The sequence below is a fragment of the Thunnus albacares genome, chromosome 15 (genome assembly GCF_914725855.1).
Source record: "Thunnus albacares chromosome 15, fThuAlb1.1, whole genome shotgun sequence".
NCBI classification, from domain to species: Eukaryota; Metazoa; Chordata; class Actinopteri; order Scombriformes; family Scombridae; genus Thunnus; species Thunnus albacares.
The window spans coordinates 9077863-9101024 of NC_058120.1; the positions used below are offsets into that span (position 1 = coordinate 9077863).

Sequence of the window (23162 nt, forward strand, 5' to 3'; positions counted from 1 at the left end):
ACGGCCAGCCGACTACAACGTGAACCAAATGACAGTCAGAGTTATATTAAATAAGCGACAGAAACACAATCAGCGAGTAGAGACGTACCACCTTTTCATTTACACTCCGTTTAAATAAATGGCATGCAGTTTAAATAGCGGAGCTGTCCTTTCAGCACCACCGTGAAAACAAACGCTCCTCTATTTCTTCTACTCTGACACACAGCAAAGGGAAAATCACCGCTAAAAAGACATGAAAAACTTTCATTGATTCCAGCCAGAGCAAGAGCCATTCCTCTACAACCATTTGCACTTTTTTGCTGTAAAGAATTCACCTATATCACGTATTATTTCCAGTTGAAGTTAATTACAGGGAAAGGAGAGACGTTATTGGCCTACTTACCATCAATCGCCATGATGTTCTGTTTTGGCTTCAACCAAAGCGGGCGGTGAAGAAGGGGGACCGGCCCACTGCGAGGGGGAGGCAAGGGGGGAGTCACAGAGTGGTACAGTCCACTAAACACCGGTGAGGCAACTTACCGACATAAGTCATACATCCATAATATACAACTAAGAGAAAACATTATGAATATATGGCTAGTTACACTAATTTTCAGGGTCCAGAAAATATTTTTTTTAATGAGACACACAATAGGGGTCTAATACAGTTTAATAATGTAATTTATCCAACCCAAAAGTTAATTTGTGTTGTCTAAACTAGTGTAGTTCATGTGTATTAGATGCGTCTATGCTAACAGGCCTACAGCTTAATAATGTAGCCTAGTTTAGTAGAACCAAAGTTAATTTAACTGTATAAACTACATTGTATAATTATGTGTTATACTACATTAGATACTAATACAGCTTAACAATGTAGTTTAGCCAACTCAAAAGTTAATTTACGTTTCCTAAGATACATTATTAAGATGCATTAGATGCTAATATGCTATCAATAAATATCAAATGAACCAAAAGTTTGTTCAGGTAGGCTATACATGTTATGTATTATGTTTTATTAGATGCTAAAGCAGTTTAATAATGTAGTTTAGTCAAACCACATGTTAATTTAGGTTGGCTAAACTAAATACTTCATGAGATGCTAGTGCTGTTTAATAATATACTTTAGGCTAGCTATATTGTAGTATTATGTACTGTATTTCTGTAGATGTAAATACAGCTTAATAATGATGCTAGTGAAATGCTAATACAGATGAATAATGTGGCTTAGCCAAACCAAACTTTAACTTATAGGCTAAAGCTACGTTTTACTATTGTTTTATGCTGTTTAAGATGTAAATGCAGTGTAATAACGCTAGTAAGGTAACTGATTATTAATGTAGTATAGCAAATAAATCCAAAATTGTATTATTATTTATTATGTTGTATTAGATGCTAATACAGTTTAATAATGTGCCTCAGCCAACCTAACTAAACTTTTGTGACATTGACTGCATGCATGAGATCTCCATTTAATGCAGTTATATTGTGATTTAAGTTTAAAGCTTGTATGAAAAATCCAACCTACATAAAGTTCATGCTTGAAAAAACATTGGAGATCAGTTGTGCATTTCCGGGACCATTTTATTCTGACATTTCATGCAGGTAACTGGTCAAATTTAATGACAGTAATTGAGGAAAATGTTCAGCTCACCTCAGCAGCAGCTCTCACTCCTGCTCCTCATGACTCAGTGATGCTGGTTTTCTGTCCTACCACTTATTACATTTCACCCACTACTTCAGTGGTTAATCATCCGCTGATTGCTGATGGCTGGAAAGGAAACCAGCAGGGCTCTAATTCCCGAGAGCAGACCGCTGCTCTGAAAATCAACAGTAAGTGTTTATGTCAGCCTCTCAGAATAAAAGTAAAAGCTTCTTCTTATACACTTGCCTCACTGTCAAATGCATCAGATAAGCAGCAGATATCATTTTATCACTGATAGTAGCCTAAATAGAGTAGAAATGCAAGCACAGGACAATACATAGTAGAAAACAATGTTAATAAATCAGTTATCAATGTTCACATTCCTAAACAGCAGCCCTTGATCATAAGCAACAAGTTCACAGGTCTGTTCTAGGAGTTGAAATGCATTCTGTGAATCGTAGGAAGTCATTAAGAAAAGTATTGCAACACATCATCACAATGTAACTCCTGAAATGTTCTGGACATCACGTAATTATGATATCTAGGAAGGTGAAAGCATTTTATGATGATTTATCTCCAGGCAATGTGAATCTTAAAGGTCAGCTATAAAATACAGCACTGGAATGAAATATTCATTCAGCAGGCGCTGGGCATTGTTGCTAATGAGAATATCTGTTCAGTGCTCACTGGGATGATTTCCATAGCAGCTGTGCTTCCACCGGTGGCATACATATAGTAAAACAAGGAAGTAGTTGTAAAAGATCTTCAAATATCATTGTACTTCCATATATAGCACACCTATTTGGAAAAAAAGCTTGGAGTGACATCTGTTGAATAGTTTATACCTTTGCACGGCCTGAACATGTGTTTTGCATTAATGATACAACATACACATGTTTTCTGTTTTTCTTTTTGCACAAATGTCTGTATGGATGTTACCTGACTCTGGAAATATGGTTTACTATAATGTAGCTATGTAATTTCATATAATTTAGACAGCTTACAATAAACAAACACTGTATTTATACCTACAAATGTAATTTCTTAATAAACTTCAGGTCTCTATTTATTATAGTCTGATCTATAAATTCATCTCTGTGCTGCTGCAGTGACCTTGTTTCCCAATGAGGATCATTAAACCTTCATTCATTTCAATAATCAAATTGTAATTAAGCGTATCCTGCTTTGCACTCATTGTCAGAGAGCTGATGTTGCTTGATTCTGTATTCCAGTGGATTCTCTCAGCCTCTGAAAGCACGCAGCTGTTTTATTGTATAAATGTTAATAAGAACCTGTTGTTATGACAGAATTATAAAAACCCACTAAGTTTAATCTTCAGATTCAATTTACACTCCCATGTCATTGGGTTACCATGGATACATACAGCAGCTGCTGAGTGCTACGTTTTGATTCCCTGTCAAAAACATGGGCAAATGTTACCCATTTGAGGCATTTGCAACACGCTCTCTCTGTATCCTGATTCCACTGTCGCACTAATTTTAGAAACCAAATTTTCAGTCAGACCACACAGATGTGCTTTATTTGGCAAGTAGGATGTACACAGAAGATTTGTGATACACTGAAAAACATGAGCTACATATCTGAAGGGTGTTTTGTAATATAATCGTACAGGCAGTTTAAATAGCAAACATGAAAGCTGTCTGATTAGAAGGGAGCGATGATTGATTAAAGCGTCACGATGCTCCAGGAGGGCAAAAGGAAATCATTATTCTTTCCTCACCACAGGAGTGCAACACAAGGATATCTGATATTTATGCACTGACATGTTCCAAACCGTGAGACTAAAGCCAATTTATTGAACTTAAGATTTATATGATGTAACAGTAAATATTTTTCTCTTGATGACTGAAAGCCATCTCAACATTCAAGCCAGAAAAAGAGACATCTAGACAATCAGAAACTATCATAATAGAGTCATAAAGCAACATCAGCCAAACATGACTGATGGGATGCTGTTGAAGTTTTTCCTTTTACAGCCTTGATCTCTACTCTGCAGCACCATGACATGTAGATTCAGAAGTTACATTTAAGGCAAATGCACATGTATGAACAAGACAATGAAGGTAAAGTGACCAAAGTGTGGATTTGCTAGCTAACCAGTGACAATATGACAATATGTGAACACAAAACTGATCAGACTGTATCAGTGATGAAATGATCATTTCTAGCCTAGAACAGATTGGACATTGAACAGGCCTCTTGCAAAGGAAGCATGTTCAACTAACCACCAGAACATGTTAGATTAATATCAGCTTCAAGTGCATGCTTAGCCTAGCATGCTTGACCTCTTGACCTTTACAGTACATTTTCATCAGTCGCTGTTTTCCATATGTAATACACAAATTCAAAAGGTTACAAAAACTATATGAAGTAACTGTCTTTTATATATACATGAATGATCATTTGGAAAACAAATGAAATGTCAGGTTTCCAAAAATCTACAAATTAAACTTGATTTCCTTCTTGCTGTACAAGGCATGTTCGCACAAACAGGGTTTCAGTTCCACATGTATTTGAAAAGATTTTTTTGTTAAATAATGGTGGCTTTCTCTTATCACGATGTTGTGAGCATCAGTGTCCAGGGAGAATTTATAGCTTTCTAAGTTCAGTGTATTATATAACAACCTCACTTGGTGCTGGACTGACACCCAATTAGTGTTTTCTAAGAGTTTACTGATGATGATTAAGGCAATTTATCAAAAACACAGATAGCAGAACATCTGGAGGACAGTACATGAGGAAAAGAGCTGGCAATGGCATGCAGGTTGTAAAAAAAAACAGCATATGAACAAATGTCTGCTCAAACATGTACATGTGCATAGACATACATGTCAATACACATAAACACACACACATGCTCTGTTTTCCTCTCTATCTCTTGTTTACGTTGTCCTATTTTTAGCTGCAGCTCTGCTCAAATGCCCTCTGCTGGGCTCATCAAAGCATCTTCTTCCTGTTGTCATAGAAATGGGCTGGCACGTCCATTAGCTTCTCCATCTGCCTGCTGTCCAAATCAGACTCAGGAGGAGGGAGCACAGCTGCGTGTCAGGGAGACGGTGAGATCTGAGCAGGAAGATGATTTAGAATGAGAGGATGTAAATAATGTAACTATTACTTAATCATGTATGGACAGAACTGATAATTGCTGCTATTTCCCACTCAATCCTTTAATATGCACAACATGGGTCAAAAATAACCCGAGGGAATGATTTTGTTTAATATCTTTGCATGTTATGCAATTTATTAGTCAATATTTCATGAATTCCTAAACTAAGTCATTTTTCAACATCACAATAACTTATTTTAATTATTAGATTAATGTTTCATTGTAATATCTTTGAAAAAATCAATGTCATCACCCAGGATTTTCAGAAATCATTGATTATTTTGTTTTTATATTATTATAAGTTATCATGTTTTTTTTTGTCTTGCTATGTAGAGAAAAAACATTGTTTCCACATCTAATTAAACTTGCAGACATGGGTCAAAAATGACCCGCCAGGTCATTCAGTGTTTCTGAGTGTTTTGTCTCATTTTACTGTTGTAGGACATTGTTAAATGTATATGTAAGTGGTGGTTATGTCTATGATTACTTAGGTTTATTCAAACTAAGAATAACTGTTACAGCACCATGATCCAAAGTGCTGTCATGGAAAGTCGTAACACTTGGTGTGACTCAAAGCAGTATTGCTTTGGAATTGGAGGGTTTTTTAAAGTTGCAGCTTTAAAGCAATACTGCAAAGTTTGAGGCAAACTGACCTGCCACTTAGGCAAATATGGGTCATGGGTCCAAGTTAATGCCCCACTGTCCAGTCAAACTGAGTCATAGGTCAGACTATATGACCTCCCTCCTGATCAAACCGCCTCATGTGTCAGTATCATTGACCCCCTGTCAGATCAAACTGTGTCACAGGTCAGTGACATGACAGTTGACATGGCTTGTTGCAATCATGCCAGATTTTCGTGCGATAGACATGCTGCTTGCAGGACAAGTACAAGGTGACAAAGCAATTCAGAGCACTGATTCAGTGTCTGAAGTCTCTGGCCCCGCAAAGCGCAGTGGCAAGCTGCTATTTTCCTGCGGCGGGACTGAGGTTATTTCCTCAACAGCGCCGGTTTTGGTATCTTGGTGACTCGCCGTGCGCCACAGGGGTAGGAGAGACGCAGTTGAGGGTGTTGCGAGCTCAACCCAGTAGCGCACTGCAATCTTGATTAATGAGTGCGCCTCCAGAAAGGTGAATTCACCTTGAGAAAAAAAAGACATCATCATTCTAGAAAGAAAGACCATGCCAAAAGCATATTTGAGATGCTGTATTTATATTTGAAACTTTTACGCGACAAAAAAAAAAAAATCAGGTTTCCTGTGAAAAAAATATCTCCACAGGATTCCCAAACTGTCAGTGCAATTAGTGACTCTAACACGCCCACCTATAATGTATGATAAAATATTCTTTTTGATCCCACCCTGGACCCGAGTGCGCCACGGGAAACAGCAAAAGCGCGCTGGGCACAACCCCGGCACGCTGCGCAGGGCGCACTTGACTGCGACGTGCGCCACTGGATTCATGAAAAATAGAGCCCTCTGAACATGATGACCCCGACTGTGCTGCACAGGGTCCAAATGTAGTGAGTGTGCCTCAGAGATCAGCTTCACATGATGACTATCAGTATGGTTCACTACAATGTCTGAAAAGTCAGCAGTTAGTGCTCTTAGTGCAAGGATCACGACGACAAACATATTGTGGTTATTTGATGATTGTCCAGGAATACAAGTGGATGTTGACACTTTTAAGTTTAGAGGGGTTTTTTTGTCAGTTTTGTTCACTACAGCCCTACTGTCCAGATCAATAACATTGTAATCAATTATGTGATACAGTGATGTGTACATTATGAAGGGAAAGTCACAAATGAATACAATCCAAGCATTAATTATTTTAGGTCATTTTTGACTGATGTAATGAATTAAAAGGTTTTGAATATGTTGCACATCAGAGGGTTAATATTCTCTTCTCTATTTACTGTGAGGCTGTGGCATGAGAGACCAGCATTTACAGTACAATCATGTCCACTCCATGTATGACCTTGTGGTGATAACACCGCCTGTGCTCCTGGGAATTACTCAGTTCAGTCAGTCTGATGCTGTTATGGTGCCGCTGGGAGAATTGGTTAATCAGAGGAGCACACAATGTGACTGAATGAGAGGTGGTTTCATAAACGCAAAATACAGACTTACATCACCTAGTCATTTAAAACAAGCAAGGATGTTTATTGCTTAGCAACAAGCATCTCAGAATAGACTTAATGGTTTTTAAGATGTTGTAAATGTCCAATAAAGGTCATAACATACTCAGGGCTGTGTAATTACTCAATATGTATAGAGAGTGTACAAAGAGACACCTTCCCTTTTGCTCAAAGCAAAACATGTAATTTAACTCATTTTTCTTTATCTCCCTCTTTGAAACTGGTATGACTTTCAGGCTCTTTCATATTTTCTGCATTCAGTGCATAGAAGAGCTGGCCTTGAATACCAACTTTAATAATCCTCAAGGCAAGCACCGCAGTACAGAATGACTGATTCAACAGGAACACTGAAGACAGGAAGTTGTGTGTTTGAATGTGTAAACAAGTGAGGTATCCTGCAGAGTTTTCTGTCAGTTAACACAATGAATTACAAATATATATATATATATATATATATATATATATATATATATATATACACACATATATATACACGACGTCCATCTTGTAAAACTATTGGATGTAATGGAAAAACACACAATACCAGACTTAACATCAAGTGCGACAAATTTTTAGTTTAGTTTATTTGACTTCATGAGAAAGAGGACATTAAATCACACACAACAACAAAAGTCCAAGATTTCTTTCCATATATTTTCTATGTTGATATAAAGACAGCAGGAGAAGTAGGAAGTACTGCACAGTAGTTTGTCTTTGAGTGTTTTTCCCAGACTTTCAGACCATAAACAAATTGAGTTGTCAAAGCCACTCAAACCAACTGAGAAGAGAACTGGTCCAGTCTTAGATTTACTTTATCAACTAACTCATTAATTCTATACATATATCATTTATATTACATAGGCCTATAAGTTATTTTTGTTTTGTTTTATCCTTTAATATCATAAAGCTAAACATGGCAAATACAATCTGTCATGTTTTTACTGAATGAGTTTAAAGACAAATGGTTTTTAGACTCTGATGGACAAACAGCAGCCACTGAGTCACATGAGTTTCAGTAAACCTGCTGAGTGAACTTCACAGTTAACCTGTTGGCACCTGTTATCACATGACCGGAGTTCTCTACTTAGGTCACATGATTACAACCAAACCATCTCCATGACAACTGAGAAAACACCATCTGTTGATGAAGGCCACAAAGTGAGGCTAAAAGCTCAGAAAGTAATCTAGTAGTTTTTTGTCAAACCGCTGAGCGACTGTTACTGCAAACAGATTTCAGAATCAAGTCCGGTTTTAATGTGTCGACTGAAAGTCTGATAATACGAACTTAAAAAATATCTACTCAAGTATGATCAAATCAATCTTATTACTGTTTAAATAAATTATCTTTTATTATATATAAATGTAAATTACAGGTCACCTTAATTTAACAAAGCACCTCTTGTAAAAATACCACAGCCTGCACTGCGACATCATCACAAAGCTCCAATATTCACTTCCACAAGGTTATATGGACGTGTTTTAAATCCAGCAGTTTATTTTTTATGAATAAAAAGAAATGTTTTTGTCCAGTAAACCACTTCAGGTATTTCTGCATAGACGAGGTAGAGAGATAGAACATACAGTGATGATGATGTTAGCATGAAGACCATTTATTTTCTTCTATATAATATCTTATATAACTGTCTGACTTTAGAAGGCTGTGACTATCAACAGGTGGCTAAATGCAACTCTCACCACTCACTTCTCTGACGCAGACAGAACAGTGAAGAGCTGTTTCCATAGCAATAGCTTCCTACACATAGCACAAATTGACTGGACTAAAGTTAATGTGAAAATGAAAATGACATCTTATAACAATACAGTATTAAAAGTGTTGTTATATGATTAAAAAAAATGTTTCCACAGGAAGACAAAGATAAGACTTGTGCACAAATATTTGGGACTAGACTCCTCAAGTTAATAAGAAATGTAAGAACAAAATTAAAGACATATAATGTTTTGCTATGCGTCAGACTGTCAGTGCTGCATTAGTCTGATTCATTTAAGATGAAACCTTCACTTCATCAAATGTTTTGGAAGCAAGAAAAGCACATTTCCATGAAATGATCTACTTGCCCAGTGTCTGTGGATGGTCAGTACGTTAAACTGTGACACCACCATGTGGGGAAACCTAGTAATTGAATTCCACTGTAACTATTCAGCTGTTGTATTTTAGTATTTAATGTGACATTAAAAATACACAACAGAAGACACACTAATCCTTAAATTACAATTGTAATGACATTAAAAATAAGACTTTCTCTAACAAAATATACAATTAATTTCTGTAGTGTACATATTTTTTAATTTCCAGGAATTTAACTGATTAATTCATCCGTTCACTGATCACAGGATTAATGCAATGATGTTTTTAGCTGCTATGCATCCACACACATACACCTGCACATATACAGAAGTTTAACACTGAAGTTTGTGTTTGAGGTGGGACAGTTGCTTCATGTCAACACTGCTGCCTCCACACACTATCACCAGCAGGGGGCCTAAGAGAGTCGGCAGACGACCTAAAAAGGAGAGTCACAAATCAAGCTGAGCATCTGCTGTCATCTATAAAAGTTTCCCTTCTATTAGAAAGGAGTAACTGAAGAAGTTTTCTAAAAAAAAACATTGCATAAAGTACAAATATCTTCAAATGATCCAATGATGCACTGAGTGTGTAACATGTTCATCAACATGCTCATTGTGTTAAACCTCACATGCAAAACGTTAAAACCAACTGTCATAACCTTCAAACAGAATATGTTTGGATTTTGGACAGATGATCAGACAATACAAGAAATTTGATGACGTCACCAATTATAACAGGCATTTTTCTCTATATGCTGATATTTTATAGACAAAACAATTTATCGAGATCGGCAGATTAATCGATAATGAAAATAATTTTTAGTTGCAGTCAGTGTTATCATAAAAAGAACTGACAACAGATGAATTAAATTTCAGTAGAAACATGTTCATCCTTAAATTTTAGTGCAACTTATCACATGTTGTCAAATGTATCATTTCTGAAACACATGTACACCACAACTGAGGTTTCTGGTGCCATAGTAATACTGAATATGAACCAGGCAGATATCAGAGAGAGACGATAGCCTGCTCATACAAAGAGAAAGATGTTGAAATATACAGTATGTGATGTGAGCGACGGATCAGGTGGAGCAGACAGAGAGAAGAAACACCATGCCAAAAGATTTTTTTGAGAAAATTAAGAAAGTAGTCATGAGATGGATTTTCCTACGTACAGTAGGTGCTTTAAAAGATGCCTAACAGAACCAGGCTGGTGAATTTCTATTAGCATGATGATGACTTTACAGCAGTTACCTTCATCCTGTAATCTGCGTATAACTCCACTGTAGACAGCTGCCAGTGCTGCTCCACACGCCATCTCAACCAGCACACGCTCCTCATCTACAAGATCACACACAAAGGCAAAGACAACATGAAGCCAAAAGCAGAGAGTTTATTCATCTTTCTTTAGAGTAAGTTTTTGTTTGGGTGGGAAGTACTTTCCGACATGGAAACACACACACACACGAACACACTCACCCAGGAATGTTTCGACAGCGTGCAGAGCCTGCTGATCAGTCACCAGTTCAGAAATGATCGTCAGCTCGCTGCACTGGCTGTATTCAAACGCTTTCTTGCAAACTGTCTTTGCTCCGAGACATTTAGCCTCACTGTGGGAAAGACAAATGGAGGCAAACAGGAGGATGAAGCCAGTTTACTTGACTCGATTTTACTTTAAAAACACATTTTCAGATATTCGAGTAAGCCGAAAGACGGAAAACATTTGATTTCTTTCAACGTCTCACCTGGTGATGTCATCCAAGGTGACCAACCTCCCCGCCTTGACTGCAGCATTGAAACAGTCGGCCCCCTCCGTCTCCATGGCGACGACAGGTACGTCTGTCCAACCTACATCCTTTAGGCCCTGGATGACCCCGCAGAGGAGCCCTCCTCCGCCCACAGACACCAGCACTGCTCCGGGCTTCACACTGGGACCCAGACAGGCTGCAGACTCTGTGATCACACTGGCGTGACCCTGCCTAGTTATATGTGTGTGTGTGTGTGTATGAACAAAGAGAGAGAGAGAGATACAGTTAAGAGTTTGAATATAAGGAAATAACATCGCATTAGCAGTACATTGCAAAAACTGGCCACATGAGTTGTGATGAATGTTTCTACCACAGGAGGGGATGATCAAATGGAGGAACATATGTCAGTCCTTCAGTTTCTGCCAGTCTGAGAGCTTCTGCATTCGCATCATCCCAAACCTATGAAGGAAAAAACTTTTCATTCCAAAGAGTGAAAAAAAATTACAAATCAGACAAGCATGATCAGATCAGAGTTGACATCTATGCCACAAAGAGGTAAAAAAACAGACAAATATGTGATGTTATACTTTACTTTGCCTGTAATGTTGACAGTAGCACCCTGATCCTGAAGTCTCTGGACCACCACCTGAGGAGATGAAGAGGGAAGTACGATGGTGGCTGGTACACCCATTTTTCTGGCTGCATAGGCTGCAGCCATACCTGCGTTACCACCTAGAATAAAGCCAGATCATGTTATATTACAGTCAACACAGTCTATTGTTACTGTATTTTATTGTGCATATTTACATGTTGTGTAATAGTAGAGATGTTACCTGAAGCGCAGACAACTCCTTTGGACTGTGTGGCGAGCTGCAGAGGAGAGCAAAGACATGATAAAGGGGAAGATTTTAAATGCTTTTCTGAGATCTACGCCACAGTCAGACTCACACTCAGTCAATGTAAGTCTTAAAATAAAAAAATGACACATTGGACAGTCAGTGATGGATTTGAAGAAAAGGCACTAAGAGAGGGTTCAGGGTTTCTACCTGCTGGCACAGGTGTCCGATGCCGCGGATCTTGAAGGAGCCAGAGGGCTGTGAATTCTCCATCTTCAGATAGACGGTGGTTCCCACCAGTTTGGACATTGTGACGCTCTCCAGCAGTGGTGTGTTCACGTGGAAATGCTCATCCATGGTGCAACTGATTTCACTGAATAGTAACAATGTGCAAGTCTCAACTTTTTTTCTACAAAGTGGGGTCAGCAGGTGGTTCACAGTTTGTTTTGGCAATAGATTTATATAATCGTTAGGACTAAATATCCTCACTGTTGTTTCCTGCCCTGTTATGTACCATGCATTGCCAATGTTGCTTTTGGGTGCTGGAGGAAACATACTTGCAATGATTTTTATAAAACCAGAGTTCACAAGATGCGACAGTTTGTTTGTATAACACAGAGGTAGCGGCAACAACTAATGAAAGTAAACAGAAGTTTACAAGTTAAAACCACAAACATAGTTGAAGTTATTCTTTCATTGATTCACAACAGAAATCTCACAGACATTTAACTGACTTATTGAGTTTAACGTGTATATTTTGCTGTTTAGTTTGATGTGTTAAATGTGGACCTCAGTCTTTATTGGAGTATTTCTTCTGCACACAGTAACCTTTGTCCTGATATTACTATTCTGTAAAGCTGTCTGAGGATGAACTTCTACGCTCAAAAGTTGTGCAAGAAGCGGCTGTAAACTGCACTTCATGATTATGAAACGTAATGTGACACTGTAAATTACAACGTAAACTAACCAAATGACGTACACTGTGTTGTACTCTACGTCATTATGTAACAGCGCATTTAAAGATATGAAATGTTGACTTACGTTTGGATATCTTGTTGAACGAGCCTCAGACCGTTAAGTGTTTAGCTGGTTTCTTTAATGCAAAATGTATCATGTTTTCAGATTACGTCACATAGCAGTAGGCTCCTACCGCTACCTAGAAGTGAAGTCGAAATATCTCCTTTCCATGGGCGCTGCCATCTTGCTTGTGTGATGTCGTTTGGAACCAGAGTCTGCGCAGTACCGTCTGACGGAGGTTTGAGAGCGGCTGCCACAGCTGTCAATCATAACGTCCCACCCCCTTTTTATATCGTCGAATAACTAATTAAAAACCAATTTATCAGAAAAATGAGCGCTTGTAAAAACATCAGCGCGATAATATCTACCTAAAACTGCAGAAACCATGCGGGGGAAATATTTATTTGAAGTGTATTTTGATTTTTTTTAGTTTGGCTCCACTAACATGGAGGGGGCGGGACTTATAACCTATACTGCAGCCAGCCACCAGGGGACGATCCACATGTTTTTGCTTCACTTTAGGAGCTGATGAGGTAATGACGTCTATCTAGTTTGTATCAAGTGAGCCAGACAGCCACTCAAGCCAGCGAAGCCATTGATTTATTATAAGAGGTCTTATAATACATTCATGAGCGAAACACTACCACTTCCGGTTGCTACTTCAAAATGAACGGCCACTTTATTATGGAGCTTGTAAGAATAAATCACACTCTTCTGCATACTTTACAATAGAATCAAGTAAAATTTAGATTTTTACCTATAACTGTGCAACAATAGTGGACATGTAATGGGCTATTCTTTTATATTAATTAAATTATATTTTCTTGTGTAAAGGTCAGAAGATATAGATTGCCTTGCATGGAGCTAACGATTGTCTTTCATAAGGCAATCCTTAGAGAAGAAACAGGACACTTGAATGGAGTCATAAACCCCTTTATTTCAGCTGTGATTCTGTATGACCTTTGTGATTACCTGCTAGACTTCCAGGGTTCTACTGAGATTTTAAATAAGCCTACAAAATGGTATTATTCCATCCACTTGTCTTTGGAAAGCATGTTTTTCCGTATCATTTGTTATGTGTGGTAATCTGACACATGTTGTTTGAATTTTTAATTACTCTAAGTTGAACCTGATTCATCATGTTTTAGCTCATGATAAAAGAAAATTCTGCCCCACAAAGTCAATAACAAACACCAAGTGATAATGGTGTGGATTTAATTAGAAAGAAACTTACGTGTGAAGAACCTGCAAAGACTTGAATGACAAACCCGTGAATTCCCCTCTAAAGTCCACAGTTTATTACCAAGGCTGAATTGTGAGTGTGTGTGCATGTGTGTGTGAGAGAGATAGAGGGAGATAGAGAGAGAGAGAGAGAGACAGACAGACAGACAGAGAGAGAGAGAGAGAGAGAGAGAGAGAGAGAGAGAGAGAGACAGACAGACAGAGAGAGAGATGATGGCCTATATATTATTGTTTCTTTCTATATTATGATATTTGACATATTGAATAATGGTACTTTTGCTGTAATTTGTCTATATTTTGTAATTTTCTATATTATATTATTAGACTGCTGTGAAGGCAATCCAGCTGTTACAGACTTACTCTTTTATTCTCCACTCTTCCATTCATGCATGTTACATTTGATTATGTTCTATTAGATATCATACTCTATTATTCTCCATTCATTCCTCTTACTCTCTTTACAATATTCACCACATATCAGTCACGGTCACAGATTTGATTCTCTGTAAGGATTATACTTTCTTTATTATTATTGTACATTAGCTGTATACTTACAGGTTGCATATACACAATGTAATGGTACAACGTGCCATTCTCACACCAAACTTCACACTTATTGCTTCATATCATACACAGCATGTGTAAAAGGGAATGACACTGTTCAGTGTCACAGCCTTGGTGTACACTGGGTGGCAGCAGTGAGTAGTGCACTGACCTGGCCCAGATGAAAAGAAACCAGAGCAGTGTGTCCTAATAGTAATAATAATAATAATAATGATGGTAATAATGATAATAATATTAATAATAATAGAAAAACACTGTTTGTTTTAAATAAAATCACAAATCAGGGGAATAATACATTTCATACAACTACTCAAATATGTAAATATTGAAAAAAAAATCATAACCAGAGAGATGAACTCAAGTTGTTTTCACACTTTAGATTATTCACTCACTCCGGGCTAATTTAGCCCTTTTCACACTTATATATATATATTCAACCCTGAAGGCAGGAGTTTCTTTCCAGGGTTTGTAAGGAGTAGCAAAAAATAGCCACAGGAGTTCTTGTGTGTTATATTTAACTTGGTTAGAAATGGTTTCCAGCAACAGTGGACTGAATGCTATTTTCATACAAAGAAATTATCATTCAATTCCTTTTCCTCCGTTACCTCTACACCCACTTTATGTACTTTGGTTTCACAAATTCCATTATATTTTACAAAAAAACATTCCAGCCACTTTCTTGTTTTCCTTTCTTTCCCCTTCTTTCTCCTGTACCAGCAACCATGTTAAAGTTGAACAGATGTTATGACAGCATGCGCCAGTGCTGAGTCAACATTAATACACAATACTGAAAGGTTGAGACATCTGTAATTGTCCAGAGACGCTCCTTGTATCATTTCATGAAATCAGAACCAAAATATTCTTCTGATATCAGTTCAAACCTTTTTAGCATGCCATAATATTAAATTGTGAACATCTGGTGCTCGTGTGGGATGATGTTTATTTCGGGCACCGTGCATCAAATGCTTGTTGGATTCTGTTCTTTAGTCTTTTGGCTAAACTTTAACATCTTTCCTGACAAAACTTGACTTGCTTTAACACACACATTCAAAGTTACCTCGTCTGTTCCCCTCTTCTCACTTCACTCTCTCCATCTTCACATTTCACATCTCACACTTACTTTCACCTGATCTAACCTGTAAGTTTACTGCATTTAAAATCTTCACACCGCAGGGTGAAAGACAAGTTTTCAGACAACGTACTTTGTTTATTGTGATTGAGAATGAGCAAATCTTTTTGCTATGCAGGTCATGAGCTTAGTATTATAATCTGGGTGTTTGGTTTGTTTTTTTGTTTTTTTTTTCTTTACAAGATCAACACCATACAAAAATAAAGTGACATTCAAAGGTCAAGAATATTAGATTGAGCCCTATAATTCAAAGCTCATGTTTTAATGTTCTGAGCTGGGTGAACTGAAGTAGAACTTGAAGCTGCATCCAAATGACAAATTAGATTTTTTTTTAAATTCGGTGTCTGTCATGCGGCTGAACTCTTGTAAAGCTGTCAAGCTACTGTACTGTTGCTCAAAATAAGATTCAGGCAATTTCTTTTACTTCTGCAACAACTAAGTGGAAATATATTTTGGCTGTGTGGCTCCAGCGTTACATCCAAACAAACCAAAAAAAAAAAAAAAAAAAAGTTGCTTCATCAGAGGTGTGAGCTCCATCTTTATGTTCCTTCTTCCGCTCCTCCATCACTTTCTTCTTTCTTTCTCGCCTAATGTGTCCGCCCACACGCTGCTGCTCTTCTTTTCTGCGTGCATGCGGCCTCTTCGGGCGTGCGCGTGGCTACTGATCTGGGCTTTATGCCAGTGAACGTTGTCTGGGTTTGATCCTTGGATACAGCTGGAGAGAGAGGAGGAGAGAGGGCAGGGTCACTACATCATGTTAACACTGCTCTCAAGGTGCCTGAACATCATGGAGGAAGACCGTAAGACACTGTGTGGGAATAAAATCTGCCATTTGAGAAGCTGGTTCCACTGGTGAATCATGTTACTTGATGGGAATGAATGGAAATGAGTTCTGCTGACACCCCATGTTTAGTGTAAATCGACCACTCAAGAACTGGTACTTGCATCGCTAAAGGTAAACAGCAACAGCAACAACAGCAGAGGCAGCATGTATACAGTACAGCTGCAGCGATATAATTGGAGCTGTAAAGGGACACTGTGATGGACAGTTTAATTAAAGCTACTATTCAGCTGTTCTGTTGGAAGAATTGGGTTTGGAGCATTATGGAGTGTGTACACACTGTTCTCCCTGAGGCTTACAGGGCTTGTGTGAAGAATAAACTTAATGAATAGTTCTCTAACTCTCTGTTACAGCCACCAATATTATTCTTGTCACTTCAGTTTTACAATTAAAATGATTTATTTATTTAGTAAGCATTTCTTTTAGAGTTTGGGAGTGGGGCCATATGGTGTTAGCTGCTAGTTTTATTGCTGTGGCTCATAAATAATCATTATGGTTATTAATTCATTCAGACCCAAGTTTGACCTGTCCACCACAATTCCAGTAAATCTTTTAAGAAGTTTTTCAGTAATTGTGCTGACACCAAACATGTTTTTTTTTCATGTGCATTTACATCTGAACTGTGTTAGTTTTTGCTGTATTTGGTTAGAATCCTGAAATTTGGTTTATAGAACAACTTCCTTTACTTAGTTTACTGTGATGATGGGCAAAAGTAATGGACTGGTAACTACATTTATTGCAAACTTTAAAATATCTTCTGTGCTCTGATGGGAACTACATAACTGTGCATGTTACAGGTACTTGTTGCTGCAATATTTAGCCCAGCGGAGTGATACGCCACAAGGGAGAGTAGAGTGAATTATGTATTACATCTGCTGAGTTCTGTTGTTAAACTTCTGTGACAGCTGTCTCTGGGCTTTTACTTTAACCCGCAACGTAATAATTAGGTGTAATATGCAGGTATGTGCAGAACTGTGTATCACAGTCCTCTTAGATTTATTACAAGTGACAGTTTGAGAACCCATCATTGTATCCTCTATGAGAAAGTGCGGTGGACATCACTTAAAACTTGAAGGGAAAAACACTGTCTTCTTTTTTATTTATAAAGCCTCCTAAATAAGCTACCATTTTATTTATCATCACTTTTAAGACTTAGAAATATGGGATACAACCACAAGAATGCATTACACTGGATATCCCTTATATGAATACAGAACTGGGAAAAACTGCATTCATCTACTATGCTCCTCATAGGTGGAATAAACATTTTTAACCCTAAAACATTTTAAGATTCTTTTTCTCAATGTGTCTGTTTTATCCATGTGTAATTGTACTCACCCCCAGCAGGTTTCTGGGTATGTATCCCTCGCGGTCGTTAAGTCTTGCCCACCACCAGTCCGTCTCAGTGTCGTCACGGCGACGCAGCACGGTGAGGGCATCACCCTCGCTGAAGGACAGCTCATCAGCCTGCTGGGCAGTGTAGTCCCAGAGAGCGTAGACCAAGCCTTTGTTCATCACGCCCAACTTCTCCTGTACACCTGGGAGAGGTAAGGAATAAAGAAAAGTGTCATTGTGATGTGTGAATGCAGTTTCAGTGTTTTTTCCTTAAATTCCTACAGGAAAAACTGTGTATTTGTCATTTTTTCTGTGAATTAGCTTAAAATTTCTCTACTTCCTTTTTTATCTACCTACCATAGAGGAACTGAGAACACTGTGTGTAGCCCTCCTCCATTTCTTCGCATTTGTCTGCCGCTGTTTCGACGTCACTAATTGTTGTGGCAAAAATGGCCGCCCCCGACTCCACCAGCATCTTACAGAGGTGGACACTGTTACATGAAGCCGCACAGTGCAGAGGAGTCCTGGGAAAAAGTAAGCATGAAATAAGACAGAGAATATTAAAATATAATCATAAATATACTGGCAGAGATGTTGAATACTGTACCTGCACCATAAATCTAATAGGCTTAACACGCTCAATGTCATCATGAAACAGGATGACATTAACTCAACGTAAATTCAGTCAGATGCATCAGCAATTAAATCAAGTAACTTCTGAAAGCGGATCCTCATTAGACTTGCTAATCTCTTCCTTTAATACTGCTAAGGCAGCTGAGTCAAAAATGAATTAGAAATGCAATTATCTTCTCGTCATTGTTGCCTGTGAGCTGAGCTCAAGCATCGCTGTCACAGAGTGTGTTCATTACCCCTCTAAGTCCTCCAGCTGCCACTGATCTGTTATTAGTTCAGACTATTACATGATTGAAGGTACTGACCATCCGTCGCTGTCTGCTGCGTTTACATTCACTCCGAAATCCAGCAGGAACTTAACAATGTGGTGATGGCCAGCGCAGACGGCGTTATGAAGAGGAGTTATGCCCTCATCATTAGGCATACTGGGATTTTCCACCTTAAAGACAAAGATAACAAGAAAGATGACTGTGTATAGAGATATTAAACTATTTTGACGGTATTGAATATTGGCACAAATTACTGGCGACAAAAGAAAAATCCTAAAAATATCTGTCTATCCTGTAGACCCTCAACAGTTAAAATCCTTGTGGAGAGAACAATAGAAGTGCCACTCAGGATAGTGCAACATTTTTTTCAACAGCTAGGAAGTTGTTCAGCAGTCTTACTGCCTCGGGGAATGAAACCATCAAACTGAGCTCGTTGTTGATGTGAAGCATCTGAATCTTTCCTCAAGAGTATCGGCTAGAGTTTGCAGTTTGAAGAGTCAGTAAACACTTTTGTCCAGCTACCTGCTGAAAGATGTCAGGGCATAGATGAGAAAGATGTAGGTGCTATGTGTGCTGTAAGGCTTTGTTCTCACTATGCTGCACTGATACAAAGTGTGTCCTCAACAAAAACTCTGCACACCTGACAACTGAGACCACCTCTCCCCCTGACAGTACTGCTGAGGATCAAAGATATCAAAATTAATTAGTATTGTCATGAAGGTATTATGAATCTTCTAGTTAATGGCAAATCTGTGGAGGCAATCTGTGTGTGGGTGTACAATAATTGTTGGCATGTACGCGTATTCTTCTGTTGCATAAGGAAATGTGTTTTTTCATTCAACACAGAAATGCATCAAGAGCGCAGCATTGGTTTTATAGTATTACAAGCAAACTATACCCAGCCCTGCTTAACAGACAGCCCAGAATGTGTGCACTTAACAGAGGATTCATAATGTTTTTGCAGCTCCTATGTCAGTACAGAGGAAATTATTGTTCACATGATTCTTTAAATCGTCCACCTAGTGGACTGGAAGATTGTGGCTTCAGAATCCCCCATCTCTAATCTCCTATTTACCTTGAGCCAGCCAACTGCCTTTTTGAGCTTTCACAGCACTGAAATTGCCCTAATTTGAAGTTGCAGCATACATTTCCACTCCCATGCAGCGGACAATCAATTCTAAGTTGACATTCAGTCAGTGCTCTCTAATTCAAGCGCTGTCTCTTCTGCTCCCCACATTTTATTTCTTACTGTTCCTCCTCCTGGTTGTTTGTCCATTTTTCAAGCCCATTGAGAAACTGTATGTAATACTGGACTATACAATTTAACTTGACTTGAATTTACTTTAGCTCCATTGATAGATAATGCTCTTTAAAAATCTAAAAAATGATCAAGTGTTATAATACTAATACCCTACAATAATCTTGTGTTTTACCTCATATATAATTCTCTGCACCAGATCAAACTCTCCTTCTAGCGACGCATCCAGCAGCAGAGCTAGAGGGTTAAACTTGACTCTCAGTCCGTGACCGGTGCGTTCTGATGACGGCTTCTTCAGGTTAGTTCGCTTAGTCTGCAGCAAACCCAGAGAGAGACACACACACACACACACACACACACACGCACAGGAAAGTGTTGACAATGCAGAATAAGAGTTGCTAAATAAGTACATACTGCATAATCTAATACATTGGGTCTTACAAAGAACAATTATTTTGTTTAGGTTAGCAGTAACATAATTCAGAAGCAAAGAACACAACACAATATAATGCTATAAAAGATGAGAAACAAGTGAGGTGGTGTTTATCAGTTTTGTAAGACACAAGTATTATAGAGCTTCAATATTAGCAAACAGAGGTCCTAGTTATGTTTATATTAGGTGTAATTATAATCTATGCCTACCTTGGGCAGTGAAGGTGGGGCAGGTGGTGATGGAGCAGGGGAGGCGCGGCTTATAATGGTGTGGGCAGGACTAGAACCTCTCTGGTTGTTATTATTCTGGTCCTCCGGTCTATCAGGTGCAGGGGGTGGGCTGAGTTTTGGCGATGGAGACACTTTATTGGTCGTTACTGCTGTTGCTGTTGTCTTCTCATTGGGTGTTTCTACAGTAACAGAAGGAGGGGACAAGCGGCGGGAGTCCGAGTTCAGGTTTTGACCTTCGCCCTCCACCGCTGCCAAAGTGACGTGCTTGTCACCCGGTTCTACATTCCCATTGGCTGAATGGATGTTGTCCATTTCACCCAAAATGCAGTCAGGCTGGTAGAAAGTATTGCCTGGAATAAAGAGTGAAACAGACAATATAAGATCATTTAAGCAGGCAGAGCCATTACGAGCTGTGGGAAATACACAATATATAGAGCCACGTCATCATCATATCTCAGCGTCTTACCTGAGCCGACTTCCATGCCTCCCGCCAACGTGTTGAACCTGCAGATCACAACAGAAATCACAATCAGATTAGCTGTCAGCCTTGAGTCAGTTTTTGTTTCAAATTCAGTTTCATAAAAACTGTTTTGTCCGTCTGATTGGGTAGAGCATAACACAGACCTCTGGTACAGTAGTTTTTGAATGTTGGGCCCCTGTGGGCCCTCAGGCTCAGTGATTGAGCTCCGTTTCTTCAGGGGTCTTGGGGCATTGCTGAGGCGGCGGCGGAGAACCTCCAGGTCAGCATCGCTCTGGTAACGTAGCTGGGAGTGGGCTGTGGAGGGCAAATCAAAGTATCTTACAAGGAGTCTGCAGGGTTTACAGTTCAACCACCAATTTCTTCTTATGATATCTGTTTATTGCAAACATTATTAGTTTCTGCTGTTTGTCAGATTATTTGAAATTTCATATTCCAGATTAGTATCAAAATTTCTGTTTTCTAAGCAAGGGCTTATGAAGGAAATCAGCTTTGTAAATTATACGTATATTAATATAATAAACACTTGTAGAATCATTGGCTGGCATTTGGTTAGAGATATTTACATCACACAAAAGCAAGGTCATCATGAGTCAGCAGTGTTACTTTGTTACTTTACATAACATGTTCTGAATAGATTGTTCCACTATTTGATAAGCCTGTGCCTTCATCTGCAACATAAAATCAAGATAAAGATCTCTGAAAAGCTAAATGTGTTTTTGTGGAAACAGAATTTCTACATTGACAGCACTTTATTGATTTATCCTCTGGTACCTACCAACTGGGGTGAGTTTAGTGGGACTCAGGGGACGAGGGATGTTATCCACGCTGGGTGGAGGGAGGACTTGCCCATTGTTGCTGTCTCCTCCTCCTACTTTTCCTCCTTCTTTATCTGTAACATCTTCTCCTCCTGTTCTCACTCCCCCTACTCCTCCCTGAAGGAAAGGCACAGGGGATGGAGAGGTGGAGGACGTGGGGAGGATGGGTTTACCATAGACTGTGGAGAGAAAGGAAATAGGACAGATAGTGCTTAGATAGACTGTCTTTTGTGGACATTGCAACAACAATAAAAAGAGTATATTTAGTCTACACAGCACAATCTGTAAAAATGTATTTTATACCTGCTTTGACAGTTGTCCTGTTGCTGAGAGAGCCATAGTTTTTAGACTGAGGCTGGTGGAGGTACATGCTGTAAATGGAGCTACTGTTCATGGTGGCGGGGCCCTTCCTGGGGGACTGAGGCCTGGAGGGATGGTCTGGGACATAGGGACGTACAGCCACTGCTGGAGGAGGATCTGTTCGCTCAGTTTGTGGGGACAGTGGAGACGGCTGGGAGGTGGTGGCAGAGCCTAATGCCAGAGAGAAAGACATTAAAATATACAATCATCCTGACTGAGTATTTTTAGGTCCCATATGTTTCACTGTCTTGGTTTATAAGGCTCTCGTCAGGTCAAACACCCATCAATTAAAGGACAGTGTTTGTCCTAAAATTACCTTGGCTTGCATGTGGAGGGATAGTGACACGCTGCTGTATTTGTTGCGAAGAGGGTGATGTTGAAGAGGAGGATGAGGTGGCATTGGCGGCACTGGATCGGGGCCAGCCCAGCGTACCAGGGGCAGAACGGGGCAGGGAGCTGGTGGCACAGTGATGCCCCGCTGCCTGGTGGGCGGCACTGGGGTAGGTGCCATAGCCAGAGGGAAGCTGCTGAGAGAGAGAGAGAGAGACATTGAAATGAAAAAAGAGGGTTTAAAAATGATTTTCCTAAAGCATGACAACATAACCTCATTTCTCTGTGAAAACCCGCATGACTACTTTGGCTGGAGATTTTCTTGAATTTAAAGTTTCACACAGTCCTTGTCTCAGCAAAACGAGGAACAGTTTAGTGTCTCTATAATATAATTTACTAGAAATAATCAATTACAATATTTATGCGAATGACTGTAATGATAGCTTTCACTATTATCTCTTCATGTCAAGTGTAGAAACCGTACCTGTTCTGGACTGTTGGCCTTCCAATCTGGCACACTTTTGCTGATGCTAGGCCATGATGCTTCATTGGCTAGATAAAGAGAGAGAGAGAGGGAGTGTTGAGAAAAGGACAAATGTTAAAACAGGAAAAGTCATTAGGGAGGAGACAAAGACAAACGGGAAGGAAAATGTTAATGTACCATGTATATTAA

General features: G+C 39.0%; 3 protein-coding genes across 9 annotated transcripts in view; all 3 read right to left on the reverse strand.

The window, feature by feature from the left end:
• The window catches only part of syt14a (synaptotagmin XIVa), a 43507-nt gene extending 43078 nt beyond the window's left edge, over nucleotides 1–429 (reverse strand). Inside the window, exon 1 of one of the 2 annotated variants that reach the window (XM_044375848.1) lies at nucleotides 383–429. In XM_044375848.1, the coding sequence (XP_044231783.1) occupies nucleotides 383–395 (13 nt within the window). In that variant the 5' untranslated portion in view covers nucleotides 396–429. The remainder of the gene's footprint in view (nucleotides 1–382) is intronic. The other variant, XM_044375847.1, reaches the window with a different exon arrangement.
• Nucleotides 430–7438: 7009 nt separating this feature from the next.
• On the reverse strand, nucleotides 7439–12825 carry sdsl (serine dehydratase-like). 2 transcript variants are annotated; one of them, XM_044375904.1, is made up of 9 exons: nucleotides 12703–12825; nucleotides 11763–11925; nucleotides 11550–11586; nucleotides 11309–11448; nucleotides 11087–11175; nucleotides 10714–10947; nucleotides 10448–10578; nucleotides 10223–10309; nucleotides 7439–9405 (listed from the first exon to the last, which is right to left on the reverse strand). In XM_044375904.1, exons 2-9 carry the CDS (start codon nucleotides 11907–11909, stop codon nucleotides 9302–9304), a joined length of 969 nt encoding a protein of 322 aa, XP_044231839.1. In that variant the 5' UTR covers nucleotides 11910–11925; nucleotides 12703–12825; the 3' UTR covers nucleotides 7439–9301. The 2 variants fall into 2 exon arrangements, with proteins under 2 accessions (XP_044231839.1, XP_044231838.1); XM_044375903.1 differs by having other exon boundaries at nucleotides 12594–12824.
• A 1492-nt stretch (nucleotides 12826–14317) lies between these two features.
• LOC122998148 (apoptosis-stimulating of p53 protein 1-like) overlaps nucleotides 14318–23162 on the reverse strand; it is a 49574-nt gene continuing 40729 nt past the window's right edge. For 3 of the 5 annotated variants that reach the window (XM_044374857.1, XM_044374858.1, XM_044374855.1), the window contains 12 exons: nucleotides 22974–23041; nucleotides 22476–22686; nucleotides 22103–22330; nucleotides 21760–21978; nucleotides 21128–21278; nucleotides 20970–21007; nucleotides 20483–20853; nucleotides 20016–20153; nucleotides 18619–18752; nucleotides 18038–18204; nucleotides 17684–17883; nucleotides 14318–16219 (listed from right to left, as the gene is read on the reverse strand). In XM_044374857.1, coding sequence (XP_044230792.1) covers nucleotides 16178–16219; nucleotides 17684–17883; nucleotides 18038–18204; nucleotides 18619–18752; nucleotides 20016–20153; nucleotides 20483–20853; nucleotides 20970–21007; nucleotides 21128–21278; nucleotides 21760–21978; nucleotides 22103–22330; nucleotides 22476–22686; nucleotides 22974–23041 — 1967 coding nt within the window. In that variant the 3' untranslated portion in view covers nucleotides 14318–16177. The remainder of the gene's footprint in view (nucleotides 16220–17683; nucleotides 17884–18037; nucleotides 18205–18618; nucleotides 18753–20015; nucleotides 20154–20482; nucleotides 20854–20969; nucleotides 21008–21127; nucleotides 21279–21759; nucleotides 21979–22102; nucleotides 22331–22475; nucleotides 22687–22973; nucleotides 23042–23162) is intronic. The other 2 variants (XM_044374859.1, XM_044374856.1) reach the window with 1 other exon arrangement.

Bases quoted from the DNA above. Each gene is read 5' to 3' on its own strand.
- sdsl (XM_044375904.1), bottom strand. From the start codon at position 11,909: ATGGATGAGCATTTCCACGTGAACACACCACTGCTGGAGAGCGTCACA. The intron at 11,587-11,762 runs GTAGAAACCCTG...TCTCCTCTGCAG, and splicing joins TCGGACACCTGTGCCAGCAG to CTCGCCACACAGTCCAAAGG. The intron at 11,449-11,549 runs GTAACATCTCTA...GCTTTATTCTAG, and splicing joins AGGAGTTGTCTGCGCTTCAG to GTGGTAACGCAGGTATGGCT.